Source organism: Aulonocara sp. 'chitande type north' Nkhata Bay, linkage group LG14 (genome assembly GCF_057382095.1).
Source record: "Aulonocara sp. 'chitande type north' Nkhata Bay isolate Kocher_YH1m ecotype deep benthic linkage group LG14, A_spYH_male_GT1.1, whole genome shotgun sequence".
Taxonomy (NCBI): domain Eukaryota; kingdom Metazoa; phylum Chordata; class Actinopteri; order Cichliformes; family Cichlidae; genus Aulonocara; species Aulonocara sp. 'chitande type north' Nkhata Bay.
The window spans coordinates 2,956,166-2,975,850 of NC_141357.1; the positions used below are offsets into that span (position 1 = coordinate 2,956,166).

The 19,685-nt window shown below is 40.8% G+C and overlaps 1 protein-coding gene across 4 annotated transcripts in view; it reads right to left on the bottom strand.

Moving 5' to 3' along the window:
- Positions 1 to 19,685, bottom strand: part of bcas3 (BCAS3 microtubule associated cell migration factor) — a 321,470-nt gene that overhangs the window by 191,713 nt on the left and 110,072 nt on the right. For all 4 annotated transcript variants that reach the window (XM_086260594.1, XM_086260597.1, XM_086260595.1 and 1 more), the window contains 2 exons: positions 18,451 to 18,647; positions 18,074 to 18,171 (listed from right to left, as the gene is read on the bottom strand). In XM_086260594.1, the coding sequence (XP_086116720.1) occupies positions 18,074 to 18,171; positions 18,451 to 18,647 (295 nt within the window). The remainder of the gene's footprint in view (positions 1 to 18,073; positions 18,172 to 18,450; positions 18,648 to 19,685) is intronic.

The following is a 19,685-nucleotide window of genomic DNA, read 5'->3' on the forward strand; positions in this document are numbered from 1 at the left end:
GGTGTGTGTGTGTGTGTGTGTGTGTGTGTGTGTGTGTGTGTGTGTGTGTGTGTGTGTGTGTGTGTGATGTAGAGACAGTCTGAACATTTGTGACATGAGTCAGATGCTGAGGGAGTCGGATGCATATGCTGCTGAGTGCATCTCCCCTTCTATTCATTTTTTACCACACTTGCCAGCGAGGCTGAGCAGCTCATTGTAATTATCTCTGTGTATGAAAGTGTGCATGCAGGAAAGTGTGTGTACCCACATTAGATGTGATGCGATGCATTAGGCATTTCTGATGCTTAGGTGTAAAAAATCCTATTACAGCAAGCAGGACGGCGGATCGATACCTTACGGGATCTAGAGTAATGTGCTGTGTGTGTGTGCGTGTGTGTGTGTGTGTTGATGTGTGAGCGAGGAAGTGTTTTAACACCTCTCAGAGGTGGATTAGTGCGCGACAGCATGGAGACACTGTCAGAGGCGGTTAGTGTCAGAGAGCGGAAGAGGAAAGTGCAGAGGGAGAAAGATGGAAAGAAGGGAAGGGAAAAAGGAACAGATGGAGAGAAAGAAAGTAGTGAGGGCGAAGAGAGAAAAAGATGTGTCACTTCTGATGACAATGCGCTGTGTTTGTCCCCAGTGATTTTGGGTGGAGGGGCAGATGTAAAAATAAACAGAGGGGGGCCGTGGAGCTGTGCCACGTTAAAGAGCTATACTGTAATCCACGCACTTGGCAATATGTAAAGATCACAAACTTATGCAATCACACTGAACTCTGTAAACTGAAGTGTCATTCTTCTAAAAATGGAGAAATCACATGACAGTGGGATGAGCAGGCGACCGTACGCCGTATGACTGAGAGCGAAAGTCTTCACTGTACCTGTACAACAAAGCCAAATAAAGACCCGAAAAAGAGTGAAAAATCACTAAAGAGTGAAAAAGGAAAGAGGTACTGCACTGTCACATTATATGATCCTACAGAACATTATTTTAAGTTAAAGAAAATCTGAGGAGGATTTTAAAGATCATTCATGGGAGAAGGTGACAGTGTGACAGGTGAAAATAGCTGTTGAATTTATGTCTTATTACAAATATTTGGAAATAGTCTGAATTTATTTGGAGTACATTTCAGTATTATATTGTTAATTTTCACGTGATTATCTGTGGGTAAAAAAAACAGAGTCAAAAACAAAAATGATCATTTAAAGAGGCAAAAATAACGTCGACAGATGTGTTTGGATTGCTCATTTAATTAGTAATAATGTAAAATATGACAGCAGTAAATTCACATTTTAATTTAATTCTTTAAGATAAATGTGTCCATTTATGAAGCCATTGTTAGATAATATTGATAAAGAATCTTTAACTTTTTTTCCTTAAATATTCCTGGAAGTTTTCTGAAAATAAATCTTGAATTGACACCAACTAATGGTGAGAGATCAAGCATGACAGATAGTTAGCTACCTGCAGTGGAGGTTACAGTAACATGTTACTGTAATCAGGTTACATTATTTCAGTAATGCAGTTATGTAACACATTATTGTACTATATTCTGTAATTAGATTACAGTTACTGTATGTCATTATTTCCGTTACAAAGTTTCTTTAGTTATGTGAGCTTCAGGTGGATAAAAAGAAAACATCAAACAAACTTTTTTTCCCCTCCATGTGGTACAATGGAGGGGAAAAAATTTCAATGAGAGGATGAAAATTAAAGGATTATTCTATTCTAAATGGTGGAGCGGTACAACGAAATAACATTTGAGGAGTGGAGATATGGAAATTACTTTTTTTTTTATTGCATCCAGGACAAAAGCAACTGTATTATGCTAACACAACGTTGGCTCTCTGCAAGCACGTGTGCAGACAGCATGCTAAAGCAAAGCTAGCCAAGAACCCAGAGCCGGCTTTGTGTTGTTGGCTTTGTATTCATACCTCCATACGTAAGAAAGATTATACACGTGTCCTCATTAGGGCAGAGATTTACGTTGGAGTTGGAGTTCAGGCCATTTTACGGAGTAATGGGGAAGTAATGTAACAAGTAGTGTAAGGGATTACTATCTTCGACGAGTAACGTACTACATTACTTTTAAAAAAGTAACAAGAAATGTGCAATACATTACTTTTCGTGATGAACGACCCCAACTTTGGCCACCTGTAAGTTGTAAAGTAGTGCACGGATGTTCAACTCATATACCTGAGTGGGCTAGTCAGTGTTAGCAGGTAAGCTGTTTGAAAACATTAACCACATAAAAACCAGGTCATGCTCTGTTTTCATTCTCCAAATCAAAGGACGTCACCTCGTTAACTGTACACTGAGATAACACTGGCCTTATTTTTTCAACAATCTCTGATGGACTAGATATGACGGTCTTTTTTCTCATGACCGCTGTCTTGTTTCTAACGATCTAAGGCAGAACTAAGCTAAATGACAGTAAAGGAAGCAGAGAGCATCGCCTGTGTATGTGGCTAACAACTAGTCAGACTGCTGATTTGACATACTTGTTCCATAACTGCTTCCAATTTACTCCAAAAGGAAAAAATATACTTTCTTCATGATCTACAGACACGCACTTGCTTTTGGCATTATTCTTGTTGCAAATGGCAATTTCATCTCATCTGCATGTGCATATGGCTGTCTGGGTGTAATAACACTCAAAATCCTGCTCATACAAGCCCATAAAGATGACACTGATTAGCGCCTGTGAGGATTAAAGTGTGTGTGAGGTCACGGTACGGATGTTCCATTACTTCCCCTTCACATCTTGGAAGTTGCGGTAAGCCCCGCAGACGGAGGGCTGGGCAGCCTGGCAGGGTGCCCATCACAGATTGAGGTCATGGGAATGGAAGGGTGGCACCAACAGCAACCCCCGCCCCTCGCCACTCACACCGCTGCCCTGTAACAAGCAAATGTGTCATACATGTGTTTGCGACTGTTTTCACGCTGTGGATGAACGTCAACATGTTCCTCTGTATCAGCAGCTGCTGGACACACACACACAGACACACATGCACACGGAGACACGCGTGCAAAAACCACATGGACAGACATCAGCTGTTGCCAAGCTGAATTTAAAACAGATCTATATGTTCCACTACAGTATTAGAGGTGCTACACACAATAATACAAACACTGGGAAAGACACGACATGATCACACACACCAACACGGCTTCTCTCAGTTTGCAACACACACACGTGCACGCACACACTCGAGTGGGTAGGCAGTAGGGTGAACGCGTGGCAGATGCCCGACACATTGGTGTCCGTTCAGTCACTATAAAAAGCAGCTGCTCAGTCTTCACTGCCCTCTGGCACTGCACCACAAACACACACACACACGCGCACAGGCACACATGCACTTGCTGTGTAGCTCTAATGCTGGAGGGCATTTCATCTCTCGCAGATTAAAAGTGCTGCAGCACAAAAACACCCAGAGAGAGAAAGAGAGATAAGAGCAGCACAAAAACCTGATCAGCACTCACCCATATCAATCCTCGTCACACCCTGATCTCTCTCAGTCACACACGCACAATCGCCATAAATCTCTGCATGCGTCCCACCCCCGCCGTCCCCAAACACTCACAAACGTGCGTTTAACTCGGAACATTTCCTGAAGATTTAAAGCGAGGGAATATTAAATCTCAGAGAACATATAAAGACTAAGAAAATGGTAAAACAGGGTCAAATAGAGCAACTCAACACTTATGTAAGACACATTTTCTTTCAAATAAACTCAGTGCCAGTTACAGGAACATTTTGCACAGCTTTTCTGTTACATATTAGAAAGATATTCAAAGAATTCCAAGACCAGCAGGTGAACAACATGCAAATGTAACACTTTTGTTACTTGTTTTAACCCGGCTCTCTTTTCTTTCCGATTTTCCAGCAGATCATTTTTCTTCCTCTTTCTCTTCCTGATAAAAGCTCAGCGTTTCCCCTCCACCTGATTGCCGGTGATGACAAAATCAAACAAGCAGCGGTGATGACTGCTGAGATTGGCTGTTGTGTGCTGTCACCAGCCACAGGTCACCAAAGACACCCTGAGGCAACAGACAGGATGGGTGGAGGGGCAGAGTGGCAGCGAGGTGACAAAGGTGCCTATTGAGGAAAATAAAATCAGAAGAGGAGGGGAGTGGTGGGGGGTTCCCGGGAAATGAGGGTATTTGTCTTTAAGGAAGAGATCGGGTGGCCGGGCATCTTTCTGGCCTTCGTGATCACTGTTGTCAGCGCGACCGTTATAGTACAAAAATACAAGGGCCCTTTATGAGGCTGGAAGGTAATTGTGGGGTATAGGTTACTGGGCTATGTGTATTAGAAAAGGAAAGAGACAGAATACCACGACACAGGTGCCTGCTCTTTTAAATGGCTGCTCAAGTATGAAGAGGAGAGAGAAAGACGACAGACAAAGTGTGTGTGAGTAGGTTTGTGTGTGTATTTTAGGGGGAAACAAACCTCTATCCTTGTCTTTCATGCCGTCACTCACAGCCCGCTCTTGCTTCCTAATCCTGTATCGGCGAAAACAATGACACCGGGAACACCCCCTATCGCCTCAGGGTGGTGCTAATGGTGGTAGAGAGGTGGAGGGTCACCAAGACAACAGGACACTGTGCTGGCGGTGTAAACGGATGCATGCATGGATGCTGAAACTGACATAAAAGCTGACTGAAACGCTCTAGTGTTTGTGTCTGTTTCAGTTTATGTGCAACATTCACATTTCCTGTTTGAATTTTTGTTTTCATTTAAAGGTTTCAGAGATATCTGAGACAACTCAGGGGCCGAACCACTGTGAGCAGCGGTGAGCACTGACACCTCACAGCAAGAAGGTCACGGGTTCGGCTCCATCCACTGCCTTGGGCCTTTCTATATTATATTCTGGCTTCACTTCCATTCAGACGCATGCTTGTTTGATGAATTAATGACTCTAAATTGTCTAAAATGTCTCTCTTTCTCTGTGTTGGCCATGTGATTGAACGGAGACCTATCCAGGGTGTAGCCCATCTCGTGCCATGGCACATGGGTAGACCCCAGCCAAGAACAGCACTCAAAGACCATTTGAGTAATATCCTTTGTAAAAAACATGGACGCAGACAATGATGTCATGTGTCACAACACCTACTAGCTCCTGTTTTCAGTGTTGACTGAAACGGCCAAAGAGGCTAAAAGCATCAACATTTGGATGAGAAGGTGGCATTAAGCATCTATAGGAACCAAATGGACATGTTATACAAAGAGATGATATCAAAGCAAAGTATGGCTGCAGAGGCTCAAACTCAGAGGTGTCAGGGGTACATTAAACCAGATGTTCTCCCTCTTCAACAAGTTAATGGATAATTGCTTAATTACTTTGTGTCGTATGAACAGCTGTGAGGGAGGTTTTTATCAGTAGGAAAAGCTCTAACACTTATATAATGCATTTACTACAACTCTGAGGTTTAAGGCCTGGATGAGTTTGAAACCTTTTGAAAACCTTTTAAAAATATAAAAGCGGGAGTCTCTACTATCATTGAAATGCAGCTCTGTCTCTCCGTGTACCTGGGCTGTGCCGCTACGCTTGCTGTCTTTGGAACGTCTGCCCCCCTTCCTTTTTTAATATAATGGTATGATCCCAGTCGGTCTTTGCATGTGGTTCCACCCCCGCCTGCATGGATTCTCAGCAAAGCTTAAAATTCAGCTCCCACATACTGAATGTTAATAATTGACAAATAAAAATATCTTACGGGACCCGCTCTAACTGTTTCATACAGGCTGAAAACAATTCTTTAAAACTGGGGCTTTTTAACGTAGGAGACTATGGGGACTGAGTCAGTTTTGGAACAATCATCTCAACAACACAGGAGGTAATGACAGGAACATTTATGGCCAGAAATGACCACAGATTTCAAGCAGCTATAGAAGTGACCCTCGCTCTCACAGCATTGAGTCCTTAGATCTAAGAAAAGACAATGACAGGAACTAGACCTAGGATCCAGATTTAGGGAGGTGGTGCTCAGAGGTGGGAATCAGAGTGTGTTCAGGTTCTACATAGTTGGAGAATTAAAAAAAAAGACTCATGAGTACCAAAAGCAATTCTACTGTTGGAGGCAATACAGATCTGAATGAAGAGTTTAATCTCATTGATGTTTTTTTTCTTTTTGTGTTAGTAATGAACTTACTGTACAAAGGGAAATGTGTTTCCATACAATCATATTTGTTCCTTTGGTAGAGAATTTGAAGTTTGTATAAAATAATAAATAGACAGGTAATGTAGAGGAAAGGAACAGCACACACACACACACACACACACACACACAGCAGTGGTAGCTTAGCTGTGAAAACCTGGGGTGGGTGTGTCTAACGCTGACCCCTCACTGATTGATTTGATTGGTGGACTACCACACTAGTTAAATTACAACAAGGATGAACTTTCAGTATACATGTCTATATATGCAAGACACACTCTGAAGAAATTTAGAGTGTAGCTTTGGAAATTACTGTAAAGCTTGAAACTGTGACCAAGAATGCATCGTCTATTTGAGCATTTTAGTATTCCACACTGGTCTGAGAATCTGACCTAAGTGTATCACAAACATACAGCAAACCCAGTGCCAAAGTCCAGCAGTGCTCTGAAGTGTATTCAGCTTTCTCTGATAAGGCAGCTTCATCATGTCCTGCCTGTTTAGCTCTGCCGCCAGCTAACACACTATCACTGATTCACCACCACAGATAATACACACAGACGCGCACACACGCAGATGAAAAACAGTGAGGCAGAGGCGCGGCGACAAAGATGACGAACAAAAACAACAAAATGGCTGATGCCACAGACGGGCCTTTTGTTGTTGTTGTTTCCTGTTGTGGAGCAGGGTGGCTTTCTTTACAGAGTCAAAACACAACTACAGTCGTGTGGATGGGAACTGGGAGATTTATCAGTGCATGAACATGCGCGCACACACAGGTAAAGATTAAACAGACTCTTTCAGTCTTGCGGTGTTATCTGTTTTTCTGGTCTGTCTCCTTTTCTTTCTTTTTAGATATGACCTCCTGGGCCACAAAACGCCACTGTGTAGTCTAGCTGGGATTGAGGCTGGCTTTAAACACACATATCCCCCCAGCAAGGCTTGGGGTGCAGATAGGGCGCATTGATACCAGCTACACGTTGCTCCTGTGTTTTGCAGCTGGTGGAAAGTGAGACAGCAGCGTTGCTGTCGTGCTCCCGTGTCCCCTCCTTAAGAGAGACATGCTGGATCAAGAAGTCACACTGTACATCACTTTCTCTGTGTGTGTGCGTGAGCGTGTCCCATGCAGATGGCGTCCCATCACCTCAGGGAAGACAGAGATAAGCAGAGTGTATGGGCTGAGATAAGATGCGAGCAGACACTGGGGAGACTGACTGACTGTAAGTGAGTCACTGTAGGAAGAGCTGCAGCTTTATGGTCTTGCTGGGCCTGAGGACTCTCACAGACACTGTTGCAGTTTCACAGAAATGGCTCGAAAACATGACAGAATTCCTGCCAGTGTGGCAAATATTACTCAAAAGAATGGCAATGTATGGCACATACATCGGTTTCACACTATTTCCTAGGCTACAAACGTGTCAATTAACATGCTTTTGCATGTCATATATTACACGTGAAGGTAAGTTCACATGTAATAAACACGCACTCCAGAAACAAAGCTCTGCTGTATATGAAACTGAACAACAAGACTGACACACTTTAAGGTTTGTTTCTGATGTGATGACAACTGATATGACGGCACACAAGCACACGTGTCCTGCATATCTCACATGTGACACAGAACAGCAGCGCATTAGCAAAAACATTAGTATTAAATAGGGCTGCACGATTAATCGTTAGAAAATCGCGATCTCGATTCATACTTATGTGCGATCTCATTTCCAAATGACAACAATTAAAAAAAAAACAAAAAAAAAACGACGACGATTGTACCGCATTTTGATCCGGGACGTAATCTGCATGAAAACAAGCGCTCACTCGTCCTGCTCAACAAATGACGAGGGCGGAGCCTTATACCACGTGATACAGAAGCTGTGCCGTGTGATGCTAAAATTAGCAGGAGAAAACAACGGAGAGCACGTCAGGGATGACGAGAAAGTGACAGGAGAAAATCCGTCCCGGACAACCACCCAAACATCAATAACGGGAACCTTACACAGCGCTTCCCTACACCCGTCGAACTCCCGCAGGCACAAAGAAATCACGGAGGCTATCACTTATCACCTGACCAAAGATACGGCTCCCATCAACACTGCAAAACAAGGGATTTAGGAAAATGATCAACACCCTAGACAAACGCTACACAGTGCCGTCCCCCAACTATTTTTCTGTTGTTGCACTACCTGCTCTATACACGCAGCGTCGAGCAGCGGTGGAGACGGAATTTCAAGCAGTACAACGACAAAATGTGAGACATTTGTTGTTTTTATGTTTATTTATTGTGTGGATGCTTTAAGCATCCACACTATTGAGTTCCTCTTGGGACTTCCGTACACTTTTTGGCACTTAACTACTTCCACAATTTTCAGCCGATTTTCACCGTTCAAATTTTAAAATATTCTGCTATTTCTGCTAATTCCTGCTATGTCTTTTGGTATTTTTCACTATTATACTTTTTAAAATATTAAGCTTAATTTGTCCCATTGAAATGAATGGGAAACTTCTGCAATTCTGCTAAAATTTGCTTGTTTCTGAAACTTAACTACTTCCTCATATTTTCACGTAGAACAACCATTCAAACTTTAAAATGTTCTCAAATTATTGGGCTATTCAGGTATGATTCAGCTTTTTCAAATCTTTTACCGTTTTACCTTTATGCCTCTTAAAGTTTTCAGTTGCAAAATTGTGATTTTTCACAAAATACATGCGTTGTTATGGTTGCTATGCACTTGGCTTCCAGTGTGCCACTGAAGGTTTTGCAGTCTTCTCTTCATGTCCGAACAACTTCTTGCTACTTGCTCAATCTTCACTCAACTTCCACAAATTATACATCAAAACATAGGTATTTTTGCTGGGTTTCCGAAAATGTCACTATCATTGTTGTGGTATTCATAGAACTTTCGCAAATCTCCTCAGACCAACACAATGTCGGAAAACTCTCCATATAAAGTCAATGGAGAGTTTGTTCAAAATCACCGCTGCATTTCTGTAATGAGAGGCATATTCGAATCGTCATATCTCCTTAACGAAGCAAAGTTAAGACATGAGGCTTGTCCCGGTATATCTTCAGACACTCGTGACGCTCACAATTCAAGAATTTCTTTCTCACGTATTACCGTTCTGAAATGAGTTGGACTTGTTTGAGGGTAGGAAATTCGTCCGTCGCTCAGATTTCTTCAAATTTCAAACCCTGGAAATGAACCACTTTTTTCTCTCGTCATAACTTTTTGTTGGATTTCCACAGAGACCTGAAAATTTCCATGACTGTTCACCAAAGCCTGCTGTCTCTTACGGTGAAAGAATGATATCAATACTCCAAATAGATTTTGAGTTACAAAGCGTTGTTTGAGGGCAAGTCAAGCCAGTTTTTGCTTCGCTCTACTCAGTTATGGTGCATTAGAAGTCAAATATCTTTAATAATTCATATTTTAATGATAAATTGTAAACTGGAAGATTCCCCCATCTCTTCTGAACAAAACGGTGTAAGAATGACCGCTCTAGCCCCTACGGTTTGGAAATTATGGTCATTTGTTTGAGGGGAATCCTCACTATGAGAAATAGGCTGCAATAATCCTGTGCCTCTCTGTGCTGCGTGTGTAAAAAGATGCACATGTTTTGGTGGGAAAAAGTACACAGGCTCTCTGATTGGTGGATTCAAATTTAGCAGCTCCCAGGCTGACCTAGAAACTTACTTCTCTCTCCCTGTGCATTTTTTTGCTGATTTTTTTCATTTAACAAGTATATTTGAGGGACCCTCAGCATGTTCATCATTTTTTCAGCTGTCCATTTTGCTTTTCCAATTTTTCTGTTTAACTTATTACTATTGTGCTAAATCATACTATTTCTGCTATTTTATAAGATTTGTGCCTAATATAGTATTTCTGCTAAATTACAGTATTTCTGCTTTTTATACTATTTGTGCTAAAACATAGTATTTCTACTAAATGTAGTATTTATGCTTAATCATACTATTTCTGCTTTTTATGGGATTTGTGCCTAATATAGTATTTCTGCTTTTTATAGGATTTTTGCTCAAACATAGTATTTCTACTAAATGTAGTGTTTATGCTTAATCATCCTATTTCTGCTTTTTATAGGATTTGTGCTTAATATAGTATTTCTGCTAAATTATAGTATTTCTGCTTTTTATAGTATTTGTGCTAAAACATAGTATTTCTACTAAATGTAGTATTTATGCTTAATCATAGTATTTCTATATATTTCTGCCAGGTCCCCAGGCAGCCAATCCTCTGTGAGGACTGAGAAATTCAAATTTTCAAATCAGGGCCTGCACGGCTTACCAGCCAATCATATATGTGTCCTGAGGCATTCAAATTTGCATATTGGGGCCTTCATGGCTTCTAAGCCAGCCAATCATATCAGGGCTGAGGAATTCAAATCCACAAATCAGGGCCTGCACGGCTTCCCAGCCAGCCAATCATGTATGTGGGCTCCAGGTATTCAAATTTGCATATTGGGGAATTCATGGCTTCTAAGTCAACAAGTCATCCATGTCATATATCTCTAAAAATTCATATTTTAATGATAAATTGTCAACACTTGAAGATTCCCCCATCTCTTCTGAACAAAACGGTGTAAGAATGACCCTTCTAGCCCCTACGGTTAGGAAATTATGGTCATTTGTTTGAGGGGAATCCTCACTATGTGAAATAAACTGAAAGAAGCCAGGTCTATGTCTCTGTGCTGCGTGTGTAAAAAGATGCACCTGTTTTGGCGGGAAAACGTAAACAGCCTCTCTGATTGGTGGATTCAAATTCAGCAGCTCCCAGGCTGACCTACAAACTTAGTCCTCTCTCCCTGTGTGTGTGTGTGTGTGTGTGTGTGTGTGTGTGTGTGTGTGTGTGTGTGTGTGTGTGTGTGTGTGTTTAGTGGGAGAGAGAGGACCCTGCCCTTATTTGACAGCATGTCATTGTAGGATTTAAATTGAACATAGTTAGACTGGTTGACTGGATTAGAGCCTGTGTTTGTGTGTCCCTCTGTGCATTTGTGTTTCAATAAGTTATTACTATTCTGCTAAATCATAGTATTTCTGGTACTTTTCGGTACTTGTGCTAAATACAGTATTTCTGCTAAATCATACTATTTCTGCTTTTCATAGGATTTGTGCTTAATATAGTATTTCTGCTAAATTATAGTTTTTCTTCTTTTTATAATATTTGTGCTAAAACATAGTATTTCTACTAAATGTAGTATTTATGCTTAATAATAGTATTTCTATATATTTCTGCCAGGTCCCCAGGCAGCCAATCCTCTGTGAGGACTGAGACATTCAAATTTTCAAATCAGGGCCTGCACAGTTTCCCAGCCAATCAAATAAGTGTCCTGAGGCATTCAAATTTGCATATTGGGGCCTTCGTGGCTTCTAAGCCAGCCAATCATATCTGAGGGCTGAGGAATTCAAATCCACAAATCAGGGCCTGCACGGCTTCCCAGCCAGCCAATCACATATGTGGTCTCAGGCATTCAAATTTGCATATTGGGGAATTCGTGGCTTCTAAGTCAACAAGTCATCCATGTCATATATCTCTAAAAATTCATATTTTAATATTAAATTGTCAACACTTGAAGATTCCCCCATCTCTTCTGAACAAAACGGTGTAAGAATGACCGTTCTAGCCCCTACGGTTAGGAAATTATGGTCATTTGTTTGAGGGGAGTCGTCACTATGAGAAATAGACTGCAAAAATCCTGTGTCTCTCTGTGCTGCTGCGTGTGTAAACAGATGCACCTGTTTTGGTGGGGAAAAGTGCACAGCCTCTCTGATTGGTGGATTCAAATTCACCAGCTCCCAGGCTGACCTAGAAACTTACTTCTCTCTCCCTGTGTGTGTGTGTGTGTGTGTGTGTGTGTGTGTGTGTGTGTGTGACAGAGAGAGAGAGAGAGAGAGAGAGAGAGAAAGGCTTTTAATGGGATGATCTCATTCAATATATTTAGACTGGTTGACTGAATTGGATCTTGTGTGTGGGTCTCTCTGTGCATGTGTGTTTCCTCATGTGTACATATTTGTGATTGTGTGGCTGTAATAAATGTTTTTGCAGATTTTTGTCATTTAACAAGTATATTTGAGGGACCCTCAGCATGTTCAGCATTTTTTCAGCTGTCCATTTTGCTTTTCCAATTTTTCTGTTTAACTTATTACTATTGTGCTAAATCATACTATTTCTGCTATTTTATAAGATTTGTGCTTAATATACTATTTCTGCTTTTATAGGATTTGTGCTTAATATAGTATTTCTGCTAAATGTAGTATTTATGCTTAATCATACTATTTCTGCTTTTCATAGTATTTGTGCTTAATATAGTATTTCTGCTAAATTTAGTATTTCTGATTAATTATAGTTTTTCTACTAAATCATAGTACAGTATTTCTGCTTTTTATGGGATTTGTGCTAAAACAAAGTATTTCTACTAAATGTAGTATTTGTGCTTAATCATACCATTTCTGCTTTTTATAGGATTTGTGCTTAATATGGTATTTCTGCTAAATTATAGTATTTCTGCCAAATTATAATATTTGTGCTAAAACATAGTCTCAATTTAAAATTACAATATTCATAGTTCATCACAGTGTCTCTGGTAAATCACAATATTTCTGCTCTGTTGTACTATTTTTCTAAATCATAGTGTTTCTGTAATGTTTAAGTATTTTTGGCTAAATATATTCTTTCTGTTATCTTATACTATTTCTCCTAAATTCTTGTATTTTTGAGAAGTTATCATGTTTCTGGTAAGTTACAATATTTCTGCTAAATTCTGCTATGCTATTGTATTTCTGCCAAGTATTATGTTTCCTCTAAGATATTGCAGTTCTGCTAAGTTATTCCATTTTAGCAAACTTCTTTTGCTTCTGCAAAGTTTTTACAATTTCTGCAACTTTTCAGCTTTTTCAGCTACTTTTTGCATACAGCTTCAGCTTTAAGCATCCACACTGCATTTTCGCAGGAAATGCAAATTTTTCTAGTTGTTTTTATGTTCAGTCTCAACTGTTACGAAGTTGATGTGCAGTTAATAAGCGCAATAAATATTTATACTGGAAAAGAAAATCGTGAGAGAATCGTGATCTCAATTCTAAGCAAAAAAATCGTGATTCTCATTTTATGCAAAATCGTGCAGCCCTCGTATTAAATAAAGAAATATTTTTTAAAGTCTGATAAGATTTAAAGATTATTGTTAGCAAGTATCAGAACACACTTTAGAATCCAGAGTAACTGTATGATGTTACAGCACCAGTTTAAACAGACATAACTAAGTGGACAGAACCATACACTAACCAAAGATAGACATCATTAATATTTGTGTCAGAATAAAGATGAATGCATGCTGACCGCAGCTCCTATAACACACCTGATGGAACTGTAAACCAACAGCAACAAGTGGCTGGGTTCCAGCCCAAATCTATTATGTAAACTATGTTGCTGTCAGATTATTGTTTGTTTTCATTAAACCAGATGCTCCTATAGTTGGCTGACAGGGTATACCTGGTAAAACAGCTGACTACCTGGTTTGTATTTCAGTACATCAAGAAGAAACACTACCCACGTGTTTTTCACAGTGGCCATGCTCTGAACTATACATCACCATCAGCCTTAATGCAGATTTTGGAAAATATATTTATTTCTGCTCTAAAGTTTGGGATTTCAGCACGGGAGTCTACGGGGGCTGGCTCACCCAACTGCAGTCACGTTGATGACATGACTGGTCTTAACAAACTGCACACTGGCACATTATTTGTCTTCATCTTAAAGTCGATAAATGTTGCTAATGTTCAAGTTAAAACTGAATTGTAGCAGTTTTCATCAGCTTTCTCTGTATTCTTGTAACCACGGTTGCAAATACTCACTTTTAAAATGATCTGAAGTCACTTAGATAAACTGTCTGCACCTTCAACCAAAGTTCTGCCACACGCATTCAAGTTTTGCAGAGGGTGAGACCAAAGTGATGTGCGTCTGTGATAATGGCGGCGCCATGGCAGTGGCAGGACACAACCCCAAACCCACACACACAGACACTGATAAGCATCACCTCCATCCCTCGGCCTGGCTCTGTCCTGTCTCTCTCTGCTCTGAAGCAGTGAGAGAACACAGAAAACACAGAGGACGCTGGCTGGAGATGGCTGAAGGAAGAAGATGAGCAGAGGTGGAAGCAGAGATGTCACCATATCAGAAATGTCGTTGTCAGTACAGGTAGAATTTCACATTCCCCACATTCAAAATCACCCTACACACTGCCTGCATATTCCCTTTTACGAATCAATATCATCCCTTAATAACTGCTTTAAGTCCTCGGTGCATACGCGGCATCTTCAGAATTTTTGCATCGAACGGTTCTGGTGACGTCCCTCTGTCAAAGTGAAAGACACGTAACGCTCTGAAGATCACAGCAGAGCTGCCTCACCAATGAAACTGAAAGGTTATCCAATGCTTTTGTTTTATCACCACAAAAACTGCAAATATGTAAACAAATAAGCACATCAGAGGATGTAAATGAACATTTACCTCAACAGTTTATCATAGAGCCTGCGTGAATGAGCTTCAAGAGCCACAAAGACTCAATAAGAAAGACATCTGTAATGTGTTTCAGTATTATAAATCACAAGGTTTAGAATTTATTTCATTATTAAATAATTAAATAAATACCAAAATTCCAAGCAGTGAAGACAGACGATAAATCAGTGTGGGTACTATAAACACAGACTAATATATTTGTGTATGTCAAACTTAATTTGCCTCCTCTTTAAACATTTCAGCGTAATCTTTGGATTTCATTATATTGTTTAATTTATTATAAATGTACAATTAATCATTGTGAAACAGCTTTAACCATTAATAATTACATTACTGAAAAAAAGATTTGTTCTTCATAATCTGTGAAGTGGAATTTAATTCTATCAAATCTACATGTTAACAAAATAGTCGGGTACCTTCTGTTTTTCTTTTCTTTAAAACACGATATTACAGCCGAATGTGTGGGATTTGTTTTGTAACATGTATTTAAATAATGTAAATACAGGTTATGGGTGAATGGCAGAAAGTGGTCATGTTAAATAGCAAAGACAAACACGGTAAATAAATAATGGTCAAACCGCATCTACGTGAATCGGTTCATAAAGCACCTCTGTTGAAAAGCAAAGGCTGGACGACAAAAGACGTGCAATCAGATGTGTAAAACTATTTGTGACACACCTTCTTGTGACACCCGTCGCAAATATTTCTTGACGCCTGACTGAGCGAGCGGTGGCTGTGTGTCAGTGTGAGGGCAGATCAGATGAATGAAACTCTGTCACAAGACGCAGCAGATAATGCCACAGATGCCACAGACGCTTCTCTATCTCCTTTATCAAACGCAGAACAACAGGATATAATGTCACGCAATAAAGGATGATTCCTTGAACCCACTGGCAGTAGGACCAGGCTCACAAACACACTTTCGCAATGCCTGTGTTGAGAGTAAAAGACATATTTTACAGGAAATCCTCTGAGTGGGATTGGATTATCAAACATCATAACCAGATTAAAGCAGCCATGCTATTAAAGATCACTTGGAGTCAAATCAATCCTGTCAAATAGCTAATAGACTTTGCAAGCCTATTCAGACACACTGTCACACAGTGCATATAAATACACTGGAATACAACAGCAATGCCAGAGAACATCTATAGCTGTGTATGGTGGGATGTAGCAGAAGTGCAGATTAAGAGTGTAAAAGGCTTTGCACTCCTAATCCACTTGGATGGGATTGTTCAGCTGTTATTCAATAACAGAGCGAATCTCTTTGCAGATATGGTCATAAACATGACTATCGTGCAGTTAGCTGGGTTAGGCTAATTGGCAGCTCGAAACTGCCCGTAGGTGTGAATGCGTGTCTGTGCATCAGACTGGTGACCCGTCCAGGGTGTACCCTGGGATAGGCTCCAGCCCCACACCCCTGACAAGGATGAGTGGAGAGGGGCATGAGTGGATGGTGTTTTTTAAAATGATTTATATCCTTTCGTGTTACACCTTGGAAACGTGTCTGTCATAAACCTTGAAGCAAAGAAATGATTACCTGTTACTTCTATTAGTATGCACCTCTTCAAAAAAGCACAGTTATTTTGGGACACTTACTTTATAATTGCAACCAGGAATGTTACAGCACTTTAGCCCACTTATAGACATTTTTTGTGTTTTTTGTGTTCGTCTAGTTTATACCATAAACCTAACTGCTTAAATGTGTAAATAAATTAAAGAGAAAGAAGTAAGTGAATAAAGTGTTTTTTAAATTCTAATGAATTTTTACATTTTCAATTTCTATGGCCTATAAAAATGCGTCTCATTGCCAAGACGTCACAAAAGAAACATCTCATGATAAAACCAGTGAGCTCTAAGTTGTTGCAAAACATACTGATAGTTGTAGAAGAATTTCTAAGGCTACGTTCACTCTGCAGGTCTTAAAGCTCAATTCCGATTTTTTGATCAAATCCGATGTTTTTGTCTGCTCGTTCACACTACAAATAAAATGCGACAGCAAACGCGCTCTAGTGTGAACGCTCAAAGCGGCGCATGCACAAAGGAAGACGTCACACACAACGCGCTCTGTTTAGACCCAGAGCAACAGTATTGTTTGACTGATGGCCTTAATCTAAAGACTTCAGACTTTACGTTTCCCAATTTTTGCTTTAAGTTATTTTGTTATTTACATAATAATGTAAATAACCTAATAATGATCCTTATTGCTGTTTTAGAGGAGCGGTGCTTCTAGCTGCAGATTTCTGCCAGAATCTGCAGATTATACAGTACAAAAAAATGTTCACGTTTCTCCAACATTGTCTTCCCAACAGTTTCACTGACATCTACACGGGATGGCCAGGAAGCGTTCACAATGTCTTCTCCGGAGCAGATAATTGGCGTCTGTCTTGTGTCAGTGACATAAAAGACGGATTTAATGCGACATGACCATCAAACAGCAGTCGCTTTCTGAAACATCAGATATGTATCGGATTCAGCACCAGGTCGGATTTGAAAATATCGGATTTGTGCCGTTCACACTGTCAGACCATGATCGGATATGGGTCGCATAGGGTCAAAAAAATCGGATTTGATGCGCTTTCGCCTGCAGTGTGAACGTAGCCTAAGGTGTCAGTGGGGCTATAATCCAGAAATGGAAATCCCTTTCACCTTAAACTGGTGCTCATTTCAAACAGGAAGGAAAACAATTATCAGAAGAGTTGTCCAAGAAGCAAGGATCACTTCTGGAGAGCAACAGAAAGACCTGGAATCAGGAGGTACAAGTGATTAAAAAAATAAATAAATAATGCACTCAACCACCATGGCCTTTATGAACACTCACCACACTCGGTGGGTTAAGAAAAAGCATGCTGAAAGCAGGTTTAAAGGTTGCTGACCAACATTTAGACACGGCTGTGAAATACAAGGTCAAAAGGCGCTGCGCATATCACCCCCAAAACACAAAAAAACCTGCTGCCATCCACCAGGATGATGACGAGGAAACGTCGAGGAGACTCAGTACAGCTGTTATTGCTAATTGAAACTCTATGGAATGAACTAAAGCTCAGAGTTTATGGGGAGGAGCCACGAAGACTTTTTGTGTGGAAGACGAACCTGAGCAACTAGTTTTTTCATATTGGACATCACCAACAAAAGCTTTTGTATCAAGTGTATAAACATACACTTTTTCTGTGCCATTTTTCATTATTAGACATAACTGTCGATTTGATAGGTTTTAACATCTGCATGAATGTGTGAAGTACAGAAGACAGAACGGAAACAATGTAACAGCCTCAGCTGATATAACTGATGGGAACAAGATACAACGCATTTAACAACTTCACACCTCAGCAAAGTATCTGCAGTAAAACAATGAAAGAGAAGAAGCAAAGGTGTACCGCAAAACAGAAGAGGGGATGTTTAAAGTTTCTTACCTGATCCTGCATCCATGATGTTGGACTGGCCACGACGATCAGCCACCAACCGCGATGAGCCGGGCATGCTGACAGGCTCTGAACGTACTGGCTGGATCCTAAAAATGTTTGTTATGCATCCGTTAATACACACACTCACACACGCGCACACATAAAGAACACACATCCACTGGGATCCAGATGCTTATTTAACTGGATCTGGTCTGTTGTTTCAGTGATTAAGTATAAAGCTGCTGACACTACAGGCTTCATTGATGTGGACTCTATCCATGATTATTAGAATATTAGGATAATTTCTGATTAATGACCAGCTCCACGTGTAGATCGTCTTTGCGTTTAGGCTGGTGTGTATTTCTATGAGAACAAATTTAAAGTACCTGAGGCTGTGGAGGTCCAGGTCGTCTGTGTCAAAGTCCAGAAGGGGCTGCTGAACATCACTGGGGCCCTGGGACTGAAGCACCGAGGATGAAGAGGAGATGACTGTGGTCTGGCCTGAAGGATGAATTGTCTTAAACTGAAACTGGGGGCCCATCCACAGGCGCCGATGGGGGCCTGTATGAGTCACAATCTCCACCTGAAATCAGAGGTTTAAACTAAATAAGGTTCATTCAATTCAGTTTTATTTAGATTCTTAGGAAGATGCATTCATTTGTCTAACGTGCTCCAGGCTGGATTTCACAGGGTGGCTCTGGCATCTATGTGCCAACGCTGAAAAATCCCATGCAGTACTCAGATGAACTCAGTTACATGGCATCAAACTAAAAGCTTGCTGTACTTGTGTACCACTAAAAGTCTGACGATGATGTCAGAACTCATCAATGTCTTGTGTGTGTTGGAAGTGCTAGCAGCCTGATGGGAAGCCTTCCCAGAGGGTTAATAGAAGTGTGACACTAGCAACGGCGTGGCAGCAAAGCTGAGGTGAGGCCTACAGGGACAATAAGATGGCACTGCTATGGCAGGCGGTCCATGGGCGCCTGAGCTGAGTGGCACTAATGCTGGCTAAAAGTAGGATAGGAGAAGGTTATGGAGTGGCTCACTCATAAACATCAGACTATTACTGCCTCGTCTATTCTCCATCTCCTCTTTGCCTTTATTGAACAGCCGTCTCCTGCCTCGCACTCCTGCTTTTCACTGCTCTCCCAAGCCGTCTCTACTTTGAATCCCTGCAGCAATTAGCACGCCTCTTGGTGTCTCGCTATTCGGATGTCATTATCTTTACTTCATACACATCTGTCTCTCAGCTCAGCTGAGTATTTTCTTCCACTATGGCTTCCATGTGCTAACATCTTAAACAATCTCAACTTTGCTGTGTCTGTTTACACAGACATTAGATATGTGAGGTTCATCACAGCTGTGCAAATTAGGCCACAGAAGGAGGGAGGATTGTCACTTTGCATGTGTGTATGCTTTTCCAGTTAACACCATCAATGTCACGCCCAGCTGCAGAGCCGAGACAGCTGCCAGCGTGCTCTCTTTGCAATGGCACGGTAGGTCCAGATGTTACAGTCCAGTATCAACCCCAAATGCACATCCCCTTGCAGACTTGTTGGACAGAGCTAGTTGACATGTTGCCACAGATTTGCCCATGCTGCTGTAGCCTCGACACCAAATG